The sequence below is a fragment of the Apis laboriosa genome, unplaced genomic scaffold (genome assembly GCF_014066325.1).
Source record: "Apis laboriosa isolate Shangri-la unplaced genomic scaffold, ASM1406632v1 scaffold188_cov152, whole genome shotgun sequence".
Lineage (NCBI taxonomy): Eukaryota > Metazoa > Arthropoda > Insecta > Hymenoptera > Apidae > Apis > Apis laboriosa.
Genome location: NW_025222224.1, coordinates 1 through 19880, shown reverse-complemented (window position 1 = coordinate 19880; position 19880 = coordinate 1). Strand labels below are relative to the sequence as shown.

The window sequence follows — 19880 nt, the reverse complement described above, 5'->3', positions numbered from 1 at the left end:
CTCCTCCCCCTTTTCTAATCGACGATATTACACGATGAATCAGCGTATGAGAAGAGGATGGACGATCAGAAATTTGTTTTATCCGCTCCACGTGTATAATCTCGATACCATTCACGAAACCGGATGGAATGATGCGTACACGCAACAACCGAGAAAAATCTATTATACCTTGACGAATCTATATAGAATCTATATAGTGTCATAGTTCTGATGAATAAAATTGGAAAAAAAAAAAATAAATAAAAGAATGCGCTCGTTGTTCTCGTCAATCGATATGGATCACGATTGGCGCGCAAATTCGAATCGAAATTAAGTGAAAATGGAGATGTTACGTGTCTTTTTTTTTAGGAACATCGTCTTTCTACTGTCTCTCTTTTCGAAAACAAAAGTGCTCTTTTGCACAGAAAATATGGTTTAACGAGAGAACAACAAATGAAGGAAAGAATCTGAGAATGATGAAAGGAAAGAATGGAATAGACAAGGAAGGATAAAAAGAAAGAAAAACGAAAGTATAAAACAGAAAGGGGGGGAAAGAAGGAAAAGAAAAAGAAAGAATAAAGAACAAGAAACTCGAACGTCTCCTGTCGCCTTAAACCGATCTTGCTCCTTCTATTTTCTATTCCCTCTCAATCTATCTATCTATTTCTCTCTCTCTTTCTCTCTGTCTCTCTCTCTCTCTCTCTCTCTCTCTCTTTCTCTGCTAAATTTAAATATTTATGTGTATATATATATCTCTCTCTATCTTTATCTGTTTTTAAATATTGCACAGCAACAAGAACATGTGATTACATATAAGAAAAAAAAAGAGGAAAAGAAAACAAGAAAAGAAAGAAAATTAATCAGTTCTTTCGTTCATCACTACCATTTCGACGAAGTTTCTTTACTTCCTTTCTTTGTCTTCTTACGTTCTTTCGTTTTCTAATCTCTCTCTTTCTCTCTCTTTCTCTCTTTCTCTCTATCTTTCCATTTCTCTTTCTCTCTCTTTCCCTCCCCATATCTCTATCTATATATATATATACCTTTCTCTCTCTTTCTCTCTCTCTTTCTCCACCTCTTTATTATCGAATCTCTTGATAACCTGGCCCTTTTCTTACTACGTCTTGCTATGTCCCGCTTTCTTTTGTTTCTAGATATTGCAGAACCTACAAAAAAAACGCACTGAGCGGAGGGGGCGCCTAAGCTCTGACAATATGAGTAAAAAGAAGTCCGGTTTCAGCAAAAGCGACCTTATTTTTAAGGTAACCCGCCCTAACGAATGCGCGAGCTCGCGTCCGCTCGGGATTCGCGATCGTCTCGTTGAATCCGCCTCGAAGACCACTTTTGGGGTCCCGTTTTCACGAGACTCGAGCGAACCACGCCGATTCTGTCCGTCCTGTGTCGTTCTCCTTCGGCTCGAAATATCCAGAAAATCGAAAATAAAAAGATGGATCTTTCGTAAAAGTCTTAATGTATCATCCTGATTTCTGATTTTGTATTTCGCTGATATAACATCTGCTCGTCTGAACATCTAAAGTTTTCGAAAATTGGATTCGAAAATTGAATCGGATCCAAATGTCGGATAATACGTTTTCCATGATGATTAATTAAAAGACAAGTGATATCTGATATGACAGTTTAATCGTCAGAAGAGTAACATAAGATAAGAAAGAAAATAAAAAAAAAAAGAAAGAAAAAGAAAAAAAATAGGAAGTCAGAAAGTGTGTCGTTCGATCGATGTCTCGCGAAGAACAGGAAGAGCGATCACGAGGAGGCTGGACGCAGGAGCTGTACGCTGATTGGCTCGTTGGTTTATTACAAACATTCGCTTCTATTTTCCGCCGCATTATACATTACATATTACCCGCAGCAATAGGCTATGCTTCTTATACATTCACCATCGGCACCCGCCTAGCGATGAGAAAGTACCAAAGTGTATTTTATACATCATATCTATATACATATATATATATTATATATATACGTACGTACATATGTGTGACATTATTATATATATTATATACTTTAGAGAAACGTCATCGATCAAATTCGAGTTGTGGAAAAGAAAAAAGATATATTATAAAACGAAAAAAGTAAAAAAACACTTCTGCTCTCGAAGAAGCCAAAGTTGATTCCCTTTGACTCGTTTTCGAGACGATTCGTCATCTCGTTGTCGAAGTTAGAACTGCTTGTCCCCATGCGAGAAAGTGATAAAAGATGTAATAATAATAAAATGAAACGAAATTAAAAACAAAAACAAAAAATAAGAGAGAAAAAGGAAATAACACGAGTTGTAACATGAAATACTCGAAATATCGTGATGAAGCAGACGACTCCACGTAGAGATGCAATAATCTACTCATGAATCTCTCCTCTCTCTCTCTCTCTTTTTCTATTTTTTCTCTATCTATCTCTTTCTAAATCTTTCTCTCTCTCTCTCTCTTTCTCTATTACTCTTTACCCCATTAATCTATTTAATTCGTATTTTATATTTTTCCAATCTTTCACTTCTCCGTATTTTCCGCGATATTCAGAAAAAACGAAGAAGCTGTAACTTATTTCTTCCAAACCTGGTTAGACTTATATTTCTCTCTCTCTCTCTCTCTCTCTCTCTCTCTCTTTTCTCTATTCCAATGATATATCTCCTCTCATAACCTCCAAACCCTATCGTTATCCATTAGAACTTTCTCAGCGCTCTCCAATGATGATGATGATTATGATGATGATGATGATAATGATGATGATGATGATGATGATGATGATGATGATGATGATGATAGTGATGATGATGATGGTGATAATGATTGATGAAGATAATGATGATCCTTCTAATTCCATGGAACGATCGATCCGACGAGCCAGAAAAACAAACGGTCGCCATCTTGTTTCATTATTATAACCAAACCCACTGTCCAATGCACTATCTGTTGAAACGCTTTTTTGATCGCTAGACGGTGTGCACGATCCTTTGGAAACGAGCGCACGTTGATTGGGCGTCCCTTCTCTGTCGCTTTGTTGCAAATCGCACACACTGTGTTGCCCTGCTGTTAGCGGTGGACACTCTCTGCCCCGGGTTCCGAGACTCTCCTTGCTCGAATTGCTTTTGGATATATTTTGGGGGGACGTTGGGGATCCGGGGGATACGATGAACGTCTCTAGACGGGGTCCTGAACTGTTTCGAACTGTTTCGAACTTGTTTTGACAGAATGTAAGACTTCGTTCTTTTGTTAGGTTTAGATCCAGCAACCAAATGTCTGACAACTTTTCGTTTCGTTAAATTAGACAAAATTTTGATTGGAGAGAGTTAATTGGTCTGAGAGTTATGAAGTCTGATGAATTTGAAGAGAATGTAGATGATAAATAAAACGTAGTGGTAGAAGTAGAAGGTAGAAGGAAAGATTGTCATTTTCTGCTTGGAGTAAGTTAACATTGAATTCTCGATTTGTATAATTAGAACTTTTTTTTTCAGATATAGAGAAATGAAGTGATTTACGTGTAGGTAAAATTAAAATTGGTACGAGATTAATTAAGAATTTTTTCAGTAAATCATTCCTCATTCCTTAGTGATTATATACTAAATAATTAGAATTAGAGAAATATCCTTTGCAAATGTACCGCCAATTGAATATTTATATTTATTTTAATGAATCTAGTACGCAAACCAGTACGAGAACGAATTAAGGATTCTTCCAGTAAATCTCGTTCTACTGTGAACTAATCAAATTCCTACTTCCTGTAAGTATCTTCCCATTTATAATTTAAATTTCCCAAGAAAGAAGACAGCAAAATGTTAAAATTACTTCATTCGTATCCCTTTAGAAAAAAAGATCACGTTAAATTACGTTTAATTTCAATTTCGATTTTCCAAAACCATTCTTTTTCGAAGAATACGAACATTTTTGAAAAGACATTTGTCCAAACCGTTCATATATGTGAAAAGATTCGATATTCAACGTGTTTTATAATACGATTGAAATCTAATAACCAAGTAGCGTAAAAATCTACCCCCGAAGAGAACCATCCCCCTCCCCCGGTGCCCCCCGCCACCTAGCATCGCTGTTCTTTTTTATCCTAGACGAATAACAAGGAAAAAAAAAACACGGAAATAAAACGAATCAAATAAGAAAACAGAATAATAATTAGGGTGCATTGTATGAGAGTAGAGAGCTCGCTACCCCTGCCGCTACTCTACGAACAAATCTTCAACAATTCTCGCCTCCTCTCTGTCCTACAGCTCCTCGATCCTCTGTTGCTTCTCAGCCAAGAAAAAACTGCACCCCTTTGTGATATACTGGCTGGCTATCTGTTGTGTGGCTGCAAGTAGGAGTAAAGAAACAAAAAAAATCACAGTAAAAAAAAAAAAAAAAATTAATAAAAGAAATATAAAAAATAAAAAAAAAAAAAGAAATTATATAGCGAGAGGAAAAGGTGGCTTGCTTCTCGTTGCTTAGAGCCTGGCTTTTTCGCCGCTTGATGATTATTTAACTCGGCAGCTGGCATTTCTTTTACGTTCTCTGTCTCTCGCTCTTTCTCTTTCTCTCTCTCTTTCTCTCTCTCTCTCTCTCTCTCTCTTTTTCTCTCTCTTTCTCTCTCACACCCTATCTCTCTGTTTCTCTTTCTCTCCCTCTCTCTATCCTCCATTTTTCGTTCCGTTTTTTAATTTTTTCTCTACGTTTTTTCAATATTTCTTCCGTTCCATATTTGGCTCCGTCGGTTTATCATATTCCTCCTTTGTTCTCTTCTTTTTCTTTTTTCTAGTTTTTTTTCCATATGTTCTTTGTTTATTTTGTTCAATTTTTCGGTTTCCTCCGTTCTTTCATTCTTACGATCTATATCCAAACAAGCGTTTAAAAAATCTGAACGTCCTGAAGAACGTTCAATCCCGATTGATGATCGATCGTCCTCCTTGGTAACCATAACCTCGTCACCTTTATTTTCTTCTTTCTTCTCTTCCATCCTCCCACCCACTTTTTTTGCGTTTTCTCCCACATTCTGCTCCCTTCAATTTGTTCAGTTTGTCGTTGCGTTGTTTCCTATTTTGTTTTCCACCTTGGTTACTATGTGTTCGTTAATTTCGTTGATTAGTAACGCTGTTGCCACACTTGTGCGCGATCGCGCGCGTTCACGCGCGCGCGCCATTTTCTTTGGCGCGACGTGTCGACACGCGCACGATTCGCGTAATTGTACAATATACAAACGCCATTATATCGTTTACTTGTACTTTTGACCATTGATGATCATTTAGCTGTTCATTTATTATAACCGTGGAGAGTTGTGTTACGACCAAACGCTTTCGTCTTTTTTAAATGGACTTGTGACTGTCTCTTGTAGAACAGAAGGTTGGATGTTCAGTTTTAATTCAATGTATATGTATATGTATATCGTTCCTTTGTTTGTGTTTGTGTCTCGTTATCTTTCTCCTTTTTTCTTTTGTTTTCTGAATGATTCAAACCATGCGTATGCATATCCATATATGCGCGCGCAACCATCCGTGAATAGATTATATAAAACCGTGTGAATATATTGTAGAATTTTATCTTCAATTGATTTATTGGAACGAAATTTTGCGATTCGATTAATTTATTCTTTACGATTCGATATATTTGTCTTCTGAAAGTGAACTATTTGAACAATGCGAAACAATGTTACGTAGATTCCAATTATACTGAACTGTTTATTCTTTGATGAGTTCAGATAAATGGAATTCTACTATACGTATATATACGTTTAAAAATCTTAGAAGAAAAAATTGAAGTAAAATTGACAATAATTAATTCTCCAATTATCAATCTTGAATATTTATAAATCGCATATATTTTAAAAATAATTTTTTTTTCTAAAATTGTATATTTTATACGATAAAATATTTTATACGAGAAAATATTTGGAAAAAGAAGGATATGGATAAAGCTTCGAAAATATTATATAATTTATCAAATCAAATTGCAAAAAATTATACTGAAACAAAATACTTAAAAACAAGAAAATAAATTTAAATATATTTTTAATAATTTTACATATATGGTATGTATTACACTATATATTACATTCAAATATTAATATCTTATTAACTTCTAATTAAAAAAGTTTTTTTTTTAATATTTTTAAAAAATATCCTAAGATTTTTAAACGTACATTATGCAAAAGACAAACGAAACAAAAAGAAACAATTTAAAAGAAGAAAGAAATCGTTAATTTCTGGTCTTTGTGTATCTACATTGTGTGTCTCTCCCACCACGATGTGTAACGCGCGCGTATCGTATATGTATAATACGCATGCAATAATACGATGTTTGTTAGTTTATTCCTTTGTTTTTTTTTCTTGTTTGTTTTAATTGCCAGGTAATGTATTGAAATCTAGTTGTGGTATAGCAGTAAGTCTTTTTCATCGCCCTCTACTTTTTTTACCCATACTTGTCCAGTAAGCGCAGAAACAACACACACATACATACACATATATGTGATTTAATCAGCAATCATGAATACCATTATCACTATTATAGTAACACACGCCGTTTTTACAATTCTGCCGGATTCTGCGCGCTTTTGTGTCGAGATCGAATGACGATTTCACAATCCCTTTGTGGATTATAATCCGGAACAAAGTCTCACGACTTTGTCTGTCGTGTCACGTGCGTTTATGCGCATTTTATCCAGATTCAGGACGACGAAACAAATCCTCTGAAATCGAAATCGATCCCCATTCGCCATTCGATTTCGAGTTCCATGATACACGCGATTGGCTGATATTCAGATCGGTGATTCTGATTCGATCGAAGCGTTCTTTGGTGCTCTGCTACCTTGTTATCGAGACCGCTGTATGCATCGATATGCGCTATCTGTGAGATTAATATTCGTTTTAAAGAACGAGAATTAATATCTGTGACTATCTTTCGAGAAAAAAATGTAGTATCACGATTTTTATATACTGAGATATTTTATTATGGATTTTGTTCCGATTGTATAGTCGTTATAATTGGTATATTTATTTAGTTATTATTAGAAACGTGTGAAAAATTAATGATAATGAAGGAAATGAATTTTAAGAGATTAGAAAAAAAAGTATCGAACATTTTGAGTAGAAGAATGTAAATTACGATATTTGTTATAATGAGGAAATGAATGAAACATTATCACTTCGTGTGGCATTATAAATTTTGGAAAAAATAAACGATAGTATTTTTTAAGAAAGAAAACTTATAATACTGTATATAAATAATATAATACTGTTTGTTTTTCTTGAAAAGAAATATTTTAGCTTTGCAAATAAATTGTAATTGTAATTAAAATACAAGATTGTGTATATATTATAATTTCGAATAGAAAGACAAGATATTGATGGAGTGTTATAATTTAATCAAATAATTAAATCGTGATGCTACGTTTTGTCCATCCATATAACATCCATAATAAATAACAAATATGATATTAGTATTATATTTGAACACAATTGATTATTTATCGAATTTAAACGGAATACGATCGATCACGTAGTACTACGTTTCTTGCATTGCAGAATCTGTGTTATGTAATACAACGTTTCTCTTAAATTGATATTGATCGTGCAGTTCTATATTCTTGAATATGAATCACTATTTATATTGTATCACACATTGCTACGTAACTAGGATAACGTAAATAATAATTCAATGATGGACGATTAATCATAAATAAATCGTGAATTTCTTGAAAAATAATTATTTATAAATACATCTTTTTTTTGTCTTATCCAACCGTACATCCTCCAGATACCACATCCTCCATTTTAAATTGGCTGCAAACAACTTGATACGCAATTCTTCGCTAATAAATTGATCGCAATGAATTGTTAAATTATTTAAATCATGTTTCGTAAAATTTTTCTGTTTACGTTCTATTCTCATATTATAATTGAAAATCAATCGTAAGTTATATGATTCTGTAATTGAAGAAATCCAGAGGAAAATAAGCATACATTATATTTTCATATGTTTAGAGAAAAGGAAATTGAAAGAAAGCTTTATCTTTAATCTATATTTCTTTAAAATGATGTGATTGTAATCAAAATTGATAATATTTACGCGATGATATATAATATACGACTTGTTTTCCATTAAACACTTCAAGTATTTGTACATACATTTTCAATTGCATTGAATTATATTCATTAAATAATTTAAAAACAATCACACGATTCTGTAAAAAAAAACGCATATATATAAGATTTTCATACAATTAAAAAACAATCTATATTTACCACCTAATTAATAGTAAAAAGAAGAGAAACAAAAGCACAAGCTAAATATCGTAAAAATATCGCATTTAAATCTACTATGACACACGAGTAACAGATTATTCACGTGCGTGAATAACAGATTATTCGCGTAATAAAAACCACATTTATTACCACTCAACAATAAAACAAAGGAAACTAAAGACAAACCGCGCAATATTACAAAGTTCCATATCTCTACATTTGAAACAGAAATCTCTGGAACAATTGTCGACAATCCCATTTATTCGCGATAAAACAAAGCCAATAATAACACACTAGCCGTATCCTATGCCGTATCATCTATTCCAAAAATAATCTCGCCATCTTGTACACCGAGGGAAGTGGAAACCGCGCGCTGCCAAATACCTCCCTCCTCCAACTTCCGCTACCTCGAGCTCCCGCTAATTTCTCCCATTACCGATTGCGCACAGATAGCGTGTCTCGATGCGATCTCGCGGTTCTTCACAGAGCCGGAAGATCGGCCAAGTTTCGAAATGGGGAATCGGAGCAATAAGAAACTACGATAAACGTGGAATGATCTTGGCCTCGAAGTATCGGCCCGCCTCGAAATTGGAAAACTTTGACTTTGAGATTGGATCAACGGGGTCAGAGATCGTTTCTCGGCGATCCTTCGTAGCGGCTTCCTTCGCCGCGCGCACGCGTGCTTCCGGAAGAGAGAGGAAGTGCGCGGTCGCGCGCGTTATACGTGTGCTGTACATACACACGATACGCACATCATCGATACCCTGATACAATGGATCCTTAGACTATAGACCCTGGATCGATTTAGAAGCCGTGGAGACCATTCTCGATGGGATTTCAGAGAGCCATGAAATTACGGATTCGGTTATTTGTATTATCGTTATCGTTGTTTTTATAACGTTATTATTAATTTATAAGTTTTAACGTTGGAAACTTGTCAATATGGCCAGTTTTATATTTTCTTTATTAAATGATTATTAAAACTATAAGTTTTGGTACAAGAATTAATTATATTGGGATTTAATTCGATAATTCGATAATTTGAATTATAATTATTTATGTATAATATATAATACTATACTTAGATAATACTATTATATGTAATAATTAATTATAATATTAATTTTGATTTTAGAATCATTGAATTCTTGGGGAAAGATTGAATAAATGAAACTTTGATTTTTATTTTTTTATTGATAGAACTTGTACTACCGAGTGGAGTATCTTGATCTTGTGTATTGATACTCGTTCGTTTTAATTGGTATTTCGTCGTTTTAAATTGTACTTTTTTGACTTCTTCTAAAGTTTCAATGATACTTGATGATGCTGTTATTGAAAAAAACATTTTGCCATTTTTATTGAAACTATTAATTGATTAATTGCCTAATGGTAGATTCGATATTCAACCTCTTGAGAATTTATTAAAAACGAAACAGATAATTAATTTTTATTTTTATTTTCTTTTTTTTTTTGAAAAAGTCGAAAGATTTCATACAGTCGTAATATTTAATCACGATAATATTCTTCTATAATTACGTATATTGTATCTTTCATAATATTGATTTAAGTAAAGAAAGAAATAAACATATGCAAGTTCAGGATAATCGAAAATACAAAATTATTAATAAAATTTCAACATGCTAAAATTATCAAATCTCCAATATACTACAGTAATGTATAAAATAAAATGACAATTTATTTGTTTATCGCGAATCAATAGGTAAATAGGAAAAATATGCATCTATCGGTTAACGTATGCCAAATGCGTGGTCGTAAATAATTCTTGACGCATTCCACATACGAAAGGAAAAAAACACGGGCAGCATATGAGTTCATTCGCGCTTCTGAAATTCAAATCGCGGCCATTCAAGATCCGACGCGAATCGCATGAATAATTCGATAAACTCTCGTGTCGAAAAAAACGAATATTTAACGCGCTCATTCGTTCTCGATACGAGATTTATTTTGGCTCCCTAATGAATCTTTAATCATCCTGTTAATCGCGTATCGATAAATCTTTTATCGACACGTTCAATTCGAGGCAAACAAATCTATATCCACGAGCGTGGATTAAAATCGCGAAACAATTTTAATATTTAATTTTTAAAAAAAGGAACGAAATAGCTATTTCTAGAAATTTCATCGTGAATCGAAATTTTTTCTCACGTTTTTTATAAACATTTTTCGAATTATTTTAGTTACGAGCGAAAAGTATTCGCTGAATTTGTTTGCTTTTTTTCACAGTTTTGTCAATCTTTCCTCTCGAATTCATTGTTGAAATTTTATACGTACGTTTATTTATTTTTTAAATCGTGAACGAATATTGTATATAATAATATTTCGAAAAAAATTTAAGTTACATAAAAACGTTTAAAATTAAATTATATTAATAAAATTGAATAATATAATAAATAAATCATATTATGATCGTAAAATTTTATAAATTTAATTAACTTTAAAATTTTTGTAAAATTATATAAACATAACGATATTCCTTCAAAATTGTCAAAATATAAAATTTATATTAATTTATAATAATATATAATATAAAATAAACAATAATTAATTTAAAAAAATAAAAAGCTAAACTATATTATTTTTTTTATATTCTAACAAAAAAAAATCATTTATCATATATATATATATATATTAAAAAGATGCATCATTTCGAAGATAATTTAAAATATCAGCTCTTTTCTCCTCAGAATGGTTTCCGCGTTTTCCAGCTTCTTTTCTTAGCGAGGACTTGGATTCCCATATCGTGCTTATGGCGCACTGTTCAGTCGAACAGTTTGCAGTTCACTATCGATCATACTGGATATTTAGAGAGAACGCCCAGAAACTTGTCCTGAACATGTCTGGCCCATAAGCGGGTCTGAGAATCTTGGCCTAACCAGTGCAATTGACTAATATACACACATATATATATATTGTATACATTTTTGTTTTGTTTCATCTGTTAGAGCATTCGTAGAGTGATCATTACTATAAACGTTTTTTAGGTTACATTGACTTGTTCTTTTGTGTGCCACGTGATGCGTATTTTCTAATGTAGCATGCTTTTTGAACTAAAAACTGAAACCCGGGAGTATGAACAGCGAAGATTATTTAGGAGAAAAAAAAGATATTAAAATCGTTCGCGTTCAGATTCGAGAAATTTTGTCTTGATCTTCCAATATTATATATATATTATGATTAAAGAAGATGAAGATAAATAAATTATTTAAATTTCCTTCTTTTCATAAAAGTTCTAAATATATCGATCAAAAGTCAATTTCTCTAAATATATAATTCTTATTTCGATATAGCATATACGATATGGATTAATTTTCAAATATTAAATTAATTATAAATTTTCTTTTCCATTCGAATGAAGAATGTAACTGATGAATCCACTAAGAGATTGATCCAAAAGACGAGAATTTCGATTCTGAACGTCGAAACGTCAGGTAGTTTTACTTGATCCTTGACTCAGACATTTGGATAAACAATTATCATGATAGTTTTTGACAATGTATTTAAATGAATTAATATTTGACGCGTTTTTGTGCAACACTCGCTTATTTGCTGTACACTACGCAACCGGAGCTTTGGATAACGAGAGAAGTTTTTAATTGAAGTGTGAACAATATCCCGGCCCCCGAAGCTGGCACGAGAATAAACCTTTGTCGTTGTTGTTGGCAGTTCCTGAATATGGCGTCGGTGTTCATGCGGATTTTTAACCTGATTTGCATGATGCTCCTAATCGGCCACTGGAGTGGCTGCCTGCAATTCCTGGTCCCAATGCTCCAAGGGTTTCCTAGTAACTCGTGGGTCGCCATCAATGAATTACAAGTAAGTAAGACAAATAGCAAGACGAATTCGACGAGTTCTTCGCCATTTTGGAATTCTCTGTTGGAGATTCCTTGATTAAGTTAAGTCTATCGTCTATTTCAATTATTTATTCTATAATTTTATCATAAATTTATCGTATGCATATTGTCGTCTTAAACATCTTCTTCAAAATCAATGACAAAAATTAAAAATCGATCTATCGATAACGATCATGAATTATTCAAAATAGAAAGTAGAAAATGCGTCACTATTCGATCGTAATATTTTCCAGGACTCGTTTTGGCTGGAACAATACTCGTGGGCACTTTTCAAAGCCATGTCGCACATGCTCTGCATAGGATACGGAAGGTTTCCACCGCAATCCTTGACCGATATGTGGCTCACTATGCTCAGTATGATCAGCGGTGCTACCTGTTATGCACTTTTCCTCGGACACGCGACGAATCTCATACAGTCACTCGATTCCTCCAGAAGACAATATCGCGAGAAGGTAGTTGATATTCAGAGAGCGTACAGCGAATCATCGAGGGGAATTTTTTCTTTTTCACCTTCAATTTTGTTTTTTATTCTCTTCCTTTCAAAATTGTAATATATTTCTTGTTCAATTCACGAAGATAAATGAAATTTTGCTCTGAATATTTGCAACTTTGTATATTCTTCTTTATGTCTCTTTATATTTAATAGAATATTTTCTTTATGCAAATGTTTCTTTTTTTTATTATAGTAATAAAGAAGATCTTCAATTCTTCTTATTTTTAAGATCAAATTAAATTTATAATTACAAATTTAATTCGATTTAACAATATCGTATTATAAGAAATTAGAATGATAAATATTAATCTATTAAATCGTTATATTAAATTTGTAAATTATCTCTCTCAAAAATGAAACTTAATTTTTATTCCACCCGTTCGACAAAAAAATCTTATTTCAAAATGTTTAAATTGTAAAAACAGAATTAAAAAAGGAAAAATATGTATAAAAGAAAAATATGTAATAAAATTTCTGCTCGAACTAGGTGAAACAAGTAGAGGAATACATGGCCTATCGAAAGTTACCAAGAGAGATGAGACAGAGGATCACGGAGTACTTCGAGCACCGCTACCAGGGAAAATTCTTCGACGAGGAATTGATCCTTGGAGAGCTCTCGGAGAAATTAAGAGAAGTACGAAACGAAACTATCATTGCTTATCGATTCTCTTGGTTTTCAAACAAATCTTAATCCATCCTCCCTTCTCGTTTCAGGACGTGATCAACTACAACTGCAGATCGTTAGTCGCGTCCGTACCATTCTTTGCCAATGCCGATTCCAACTTTGTCTCGGATGTCGTTACCAAATTGAGATACGAAGTCTTCCAGCCAGGTATCGATTCCTTATTCCGATCGTTGAATCGATTTTACCTTTCCATTAAATTTAACATTTATCATTTATATATATAACGAATCTTCTCGTTAATTACTTTCACTTACAATAAGTCTCTTAATAACTTTTCAACAAGATTCCGTAATAACACTAGAGTGATCACCGTTTTTCCAGGTGATATCATCATCAAGGAGGGTACAATCGGGTCTAAAATGTACTTCATACAAGAAGGCATAGTCGATATCGTAATGGCAAACGGCGAGGTCGCGACCTCGTTGTCCGATGGCTCGTACTTCGGCGAGATCTGCTTGTTAACGAACGCGAGGAGGGTTGCCTCGGTCCGCGCCGAGACGTACTGCAATCTCTTCAGCCTCTCGGTGGATCATTTTAACGCCGTGCTGGACCAGTATCCGTTAATGCGCAGAACGATGGAAAGCGTTGCCGCCGAGAGGTATAAGCTTTGGTTAGGTTTGTTCTATCGAGTTGGTGTGCTAATAGATGTCAATCATCACTCCCACTTCCATGTTGATTTTTTTGAACATTGTGTACTGTCCGACGAAGCGAGTTCTATCAGTCATTCTTCTTCTTCTTTTTATTATTATTATTATTATTATTATTATTATTATTATTATTATTATTATTGCTATCGTTATCTAATAACATTTCATATTCGCTTGTCTCTTTTTAACATATCTTTGTTATATTATTATTATCGTTGTTGTTGTTGTTATTATCGTTGTAATTATTATTATTATTATTATTATTATTATTATTTTATTATTATTTTGATATTATTTATTTCGTATTTTTGTCTCTGCTTAGTTTCTCGACTCGATAATGCTTTTTTTTACATACACTTTACACACACAAGTGAAATGATATCTTATTTGGCTCGTGGTTCTTTTTTTACGATTGAAGAATCTCTCTTATTGAACAGTGACAGTGCAGAATCTTTTTTTCTTGGGGAGAAAGTATTACAACGAAAAGCGCACTAACTTACAATAAAGGGACGGGTATCCGTTAGATACGCGTCTCCAATGAATTGAGAGAGTTTAATGAAATGATATTTCTTTTTTTCTTTTTTTTCCCTCTTTTTTTTTTTTTTTTTTTTTTTTTTTTTTTTTTGACTCTCTCAATACGTGGTTCACCGTTCGACGAGCGATCGTCTCCGATTTCTGTAGACGACGCGAGTCGAATGAGGTTCGACCCGTTTCGAAAAGAAAGAAGAAAGCTTGAAAACACCGCGACAAAATATCTTCACACTCGACACATTCACTTACATGGCAATGTTGTTCATGATTTTGCAAACATACTTTGTATAATGAGTTTTGGATTTCTCGGTTTTGCCGCATCTCCGCAGAGTCACATTTCTCTGTTTCGTTTTAGATAGAAATTTTATATAATTTATCGAACGATAAAGAGAAAGAAGCTGAAGCACATTTTTAGATATTAGATGATCTTTATAATATAACTTTTTTCTTTTCATTTAAATGCACCAATATTATTTATCCCAATCAGTTTCGTTTTAATAGTTTATGTATAAAAGCTACTGCCTTTTAAGTTCAAACAATTGGACGTTTTAACCCCTCACGAATATTATAGAAATCTTAATGAATATATAGTAAAGTATATTGAGAAGAAAAATTTAAAGTTTCAGAATTCCAATCAATAACACAAATCAATAAAATTTTTTTAAAAATTACACTATTTTCAATACATCTCAGTTTCAGAATTCCAATCAATGATAACACAAATCAATAAAATTTTTTTAAAAATTACGCTATTTTCAATTCATCTCAATTGCATTCTTATTTTATTTTCTTTCTTCCCTTTCCCTCTCTTAAAAAATAAATCAAATTACAATCCACAACTCTGATAATAAAGAAAATAAAACTATACAATAATAATATGTTTGATTACATTGATTAATGAAAAAATTCTTCGTATCGTAATCGCAAACTACTATCCTTCCTTTCCGATCTTCGAGGAGTTAAAACGAATAAAACATTAATTACAAACACACGTAAAATGTGATTCTGCGGGGCGCATTTCAAAGCTACTGACTTTCTTTTATCCAGTCTTGTATCTCACATTGTGAAACCTTTAGCGGTGCAAGTGGTATTAGAAACGAATAATACAACTTTGTTCCAAGTCGCGGCGGAATAATAATACGATTTTTTAGGGAATACCTGTAACACTGCTAAACGGTTTGTAAGTCGATCGATGTGAATTAATCGTTGGTTGTGTTCCGTGCAACATTCCCTACGCTTAATTGTGCTCTCTCTATAGGTTAAACAAAATCGGCAAAAATCCAAATCTGGTGGCTCATCGAGAGGAGGATCTCGGCAGCGAGTCGAAAACGATAAACGCTGTGGTGAATGCGCTCGCGGAACAAGCTGCGCATGCTAGCGCCAGTGAGGAATCGGTAAATATATATATTTGCATCATTGCCGAAGCGATAGATTTTTCTTATATTTTTTATTAGAAGTATTACTGCAAATATATAACATTGAACGGAATATAACATCACAGTAAAATCGGTATAAAAATATCAATTAACTTTTTAATGACATTGATACATGTGCGATTGATATTGAATGTACAATTGCATGAACCTTGCATTGCATCAATAAATGATATAAAGAAAATGAACGAATTAAAATATACGATTACCTGATAACGAGCAATCCACTTTGCACCAATTCTCTCGTCGAGCTCTGTCAATTAGAGGATAATCCTTGTCAGTTTTTATCTAGAACAAAAAAATATTTATGTATTAGAGTTAAATTAAGAGTTAAATTTTTGTTAAAAAAATTTGATTCGTTACATACTATTATATACAATTGAAGAATTACTTGTATCTAATAAAGTTAAATGAATCTCATAAAAGAAAAATTTTTCTTTTAAATAATCATATTGAAATAATGTATCATTCTCCAATTCCAGGTACACAGCATGGAGCTGAGGACCCTCCCTTGCCTGTTGCCCAGACCAAAGTCTGAAAACAATTTTGCGAGTCAGGAGCTCTCTCGAGAGGGACGACGAATCTTCCACAAGAGTGACACTTTCCACAAGGATTCGTATCAATGACGACACTCGTTATACTAGCATACAGAGAGATACTAACGGCTCCATGAGCGACAATGGCTGCGTCCACTGTCGATCGAATCATTGGCGGCAGTTTTAAGCCTAGATCCTGGACGCTACACTAGAAGCAGTCTATACATAGATATTCGCTATGCCAGTAGTCCTCTAGCGATCGATTTCTAGCGCCTTCTTATATTAACCTGACGGCACGTTCCAGTTGTCCAGGATCTATGCCTAAAATCGTGCGGACCAAAAAATATATATCAACGTTCTCCAACGATGGCACAGCATACGATAAATGTAATAAAATCTTCGTTTCGGCGTAATCTTGTTTTTTCTCATCCGTGAGACGTTCAACCTTGACAGCAATAAACGAAGCAACCGACAAACGAAGAAGAGAAACATTATCGAGGAGGAATAATATGATCGAAATAAATTCATAAATTCTCATAAGCTTGTGGAATGTGTCGAAAGTTCGATAAGGGAAGAGGAAGAAAATAAGAGAAGAAATAGATTTCGCTGTGACATCGAATGGAGAACAGGGAGCCGTTATTCCTGCCACGAGTCTTCTTCATCGACATAGGCGTCGAGATTATGGCGAAGAAAAAAACGACGACCGAGGATGAAGATCTCAAACGACGAAGAGCAGGCCTAGAAATTTATAAAATGTACGTAGCCCATCGTGGACTAAATAGGATATCTTAAAACGACAGTGTTAAGCGATGCGTAATTTCTCTGTGATTTTGCAAAAAGCCGTACGTCTCGCATTTTAAAGAGAAGAAAAACAAGGGAAAGAGAGCATAATCTATATACGATATTAAGATTTTGTTTTTGGTTTTTTTTTTTTTTAAGACAATTAATCGATATTAACAGAGGAGGAGAAGGAAGAAACTCGTGAAACGAGGGATATTCCAATTATAAGTTTGTTAACGTGTTTTAACTTTAGCTTCGTATCGTTGAATAATCCTGTGCGAATAGTCGAATGAAGGGAGGAAGAATAAAAGAGAAGAACTTGCGATATCCCGAAAGTTGGCAATCGAAAGAAATAAATAAAAAGATAAGAAGATAAAAAGAGAAGAAGAGAAAAGAAGAAGAAAGAAAATGTTTCGTTTACCTAACCTAAGATCCTCGAGATCGATGGAACACGCCAGCAGCAATTCGGAACTCGTTTTCTTCGAGTTTATGATATATCTTCGATAAATATCGTTTTATTTTATTGAAACAAAAAAAAAACTACAAAATAAAATGTCTCATGAATTTATTCGATAAGAAAATAATGGATAAACAATATCGAATTGATTTATATTCAAATCGAAGTTTTAAAAGACCGTCCTGAGACGTAAACGAAAGAAAGAGAAAGAAAAAGAATTCAACGCCACAGGAACGGAGAAATATAAAAGATATACGAAGAACCTTTTAGGGATAGGAAATAAAAGGAATCGGAAGAAGTTTAAATCGTTCTACAAACAAACAAACAAATAAAAAAAAAAAAAAAAGAAAATTAATATTATAAAAAAATCGAAGGCTCAAAGACCGTGTTAACTTGTTGAGTGTTCTTTGGGCTATAATGACTAATATTAAGAAAAAAATAAAAACGTCAATGAATGAGAAATACTACAATTAAGTGGAACGTGAGAAAGAGCGAACGAGAGAGAGATAAATATACCTTTTTATTCAGGCAAAAGACATGCGATGTACTATAAGAAGCGAACATAAAAGGAGAATTAAATTAGAAGAAAGAAAGAAAGCTATAAATATTATGTAATAAATTATTATTGTTACCGATTATCATTGCAATGATTATTACATCCACTACCGCATAAATGAAAATAAAAAAACACTAGGCAGATTAAATAAAAACAAAAAAACTAAAACGTAAATGAGAGAACAGATAACACATTATATTATATATATATACATATATACATATACATAAATATACATATAAAGTATGCATAGTGGTCAATACCGTGTTGCAGATATTATGTAACGTTTTAAACTGTAAAACGCAAAGAAGGGTTAAATACCGACAACACCGATATACATTTACGGACTGTTTCAAACATAGTGACGATTTTTTAATAAAATAAATTGCTTCTCTGATTAATTTCATAATTAGTTGAATATTTTCCAGGCGACAAGAAAAAAATAAAAAGATAAAATATTAAATTAGAATTAAGATCAATATTACTGAATCATATTATTTTTGTAGCTATTGACACGTATATTTTAGCGATGTTATTCTTTACGCTTCTTGAAAGTTTAACGCGATTGTTGAATTTGTCTGATATTAACACATATTCGTAGCGGAAGAAAGAATGCTCGATTTCGAGAAAATATTTTTCGGGTCAGTGGCTCCTGATTCGAATTTTATCGTGCATTCTCTTTTAAATCTTAGAATAAATAAAATATTCTTTATTTCTTTTTTTTGTCATTTCTAATACTATACGTTTTATTATGATATTCATTTAAAAATATATTTTCTATCAAAATTTAATTAATCCTTAAAGGCCATTATAGGGTGAAATTTCACTCCGAGTAAATGTTTTCATATAATAGTTTTTAAGAGTTAAATAAATTTAATAAATAAATAATAATTTAATAAATAAATTTATAATTTGATAATTCAAAAAATAGAAATATTTGTGTGATAATAGTGTGTGATAAACAAAGAAGATCCAGGAACCACTGTTCTATTTGTTAACTCAACTGAACTTAGATCGCATTTGTTAACAATAATACTCTTCTTTAAATAATTAAATGAACGCTCTAAAAATCTAATTTATATGAAATAGCAATGTTGCTTATTACTTTGAAGTATTATATATAAATACTATGTATACATGCCACATACATACCACATTACACACATATTGACTTATCACTGAGAACATATACGGCGAGTGAAAGAAACGTGCCATTCGTTTCCTAGTTGAACATATACATCTTTCGTGCATATGTGATTGGATATGCATACATGTACATATATACATATATAAATATATAAATATCCACGTAAGAGAGTCTAGAAATATTATATACATGCGTTTCATATACATATGTAAACATATACACCTACACACATGCGAGAAAAACCTATTTTTCATGTAAGAGAGAGATAGTTTTCTGTCATTATTTTACATCCCCTCACGTCATCCTGAATAATATTATATTATATAAATATATATATATATAAATAACGATAAAAATAACTAACTACGATAATTATTATTATTGTTGTTGTTGTTATTATTATCATTACTATTAATATTATTATTATTAATATCATTATTACTATTATTATTATTATTATTATTGTTATTTGTTATTATTATTACTATTATTATTTCTATCATTATTATTACCATCATAATCATCATCATA

The 19880-nt window shown here is 32.5% G+C and overlaps 1 protein-coding gene across 8 annotated transcripts in view; it reads left to right on the top strand.

Annotated features, from left to right (window-relative positions):
• The window catches only part of LOC122711780 (potassium/sodium hyperpolarization-activated cyclic nucleotide-gated channel 2), an 88006-nt gene extending 70002 nt beyond the window's left edge, over positions 1 to 18004 (top strand). For 2 of the 8 annotated variants that reach the window (XM_043930833.1, XM_043930827.1), the window contains exons 6-13: positions 1131 to 1238; positions 11897 to 12046; positions 12318 to 12536; positions 13065 to 13211; positions 13292 to 13409; positions 13584 to 13872; positions 15699 to 15834; positions 16356 to 18004. In XM_043930833.1, coding sequence (XP_043786768.1) covers positions 1131 to 1238; positions 11897 to 12046; positions 12318 to 12536; positions 13065 to 13211; positions 13292 to 13409; positions 13584 to 13872; positions 15699 to 15834; positions 16356 to 16499 — 1311 coding nt within the window. In that variant the 3' untranslated portion in view covers positions 16500 to 18004. The remainder of the gene's footprint in view (positions 1 to 1130; positions 1239 to 11896; positions 12047 to 12317; positions 12537 to 13064; positions 13212 to 13291; positions 13410 to 13583; positions 13873 to 15698; positions 15835 to 16355) is intronic. The other 6 variants (XM_043930829.1, XM_043930828.1, XM_043930834.1 and 3 more) reach the window with 3 other exon arrangements.
• The last annotated feature ends 1876 nt before the right edge of the window (positions 18005 to 19880 follow it).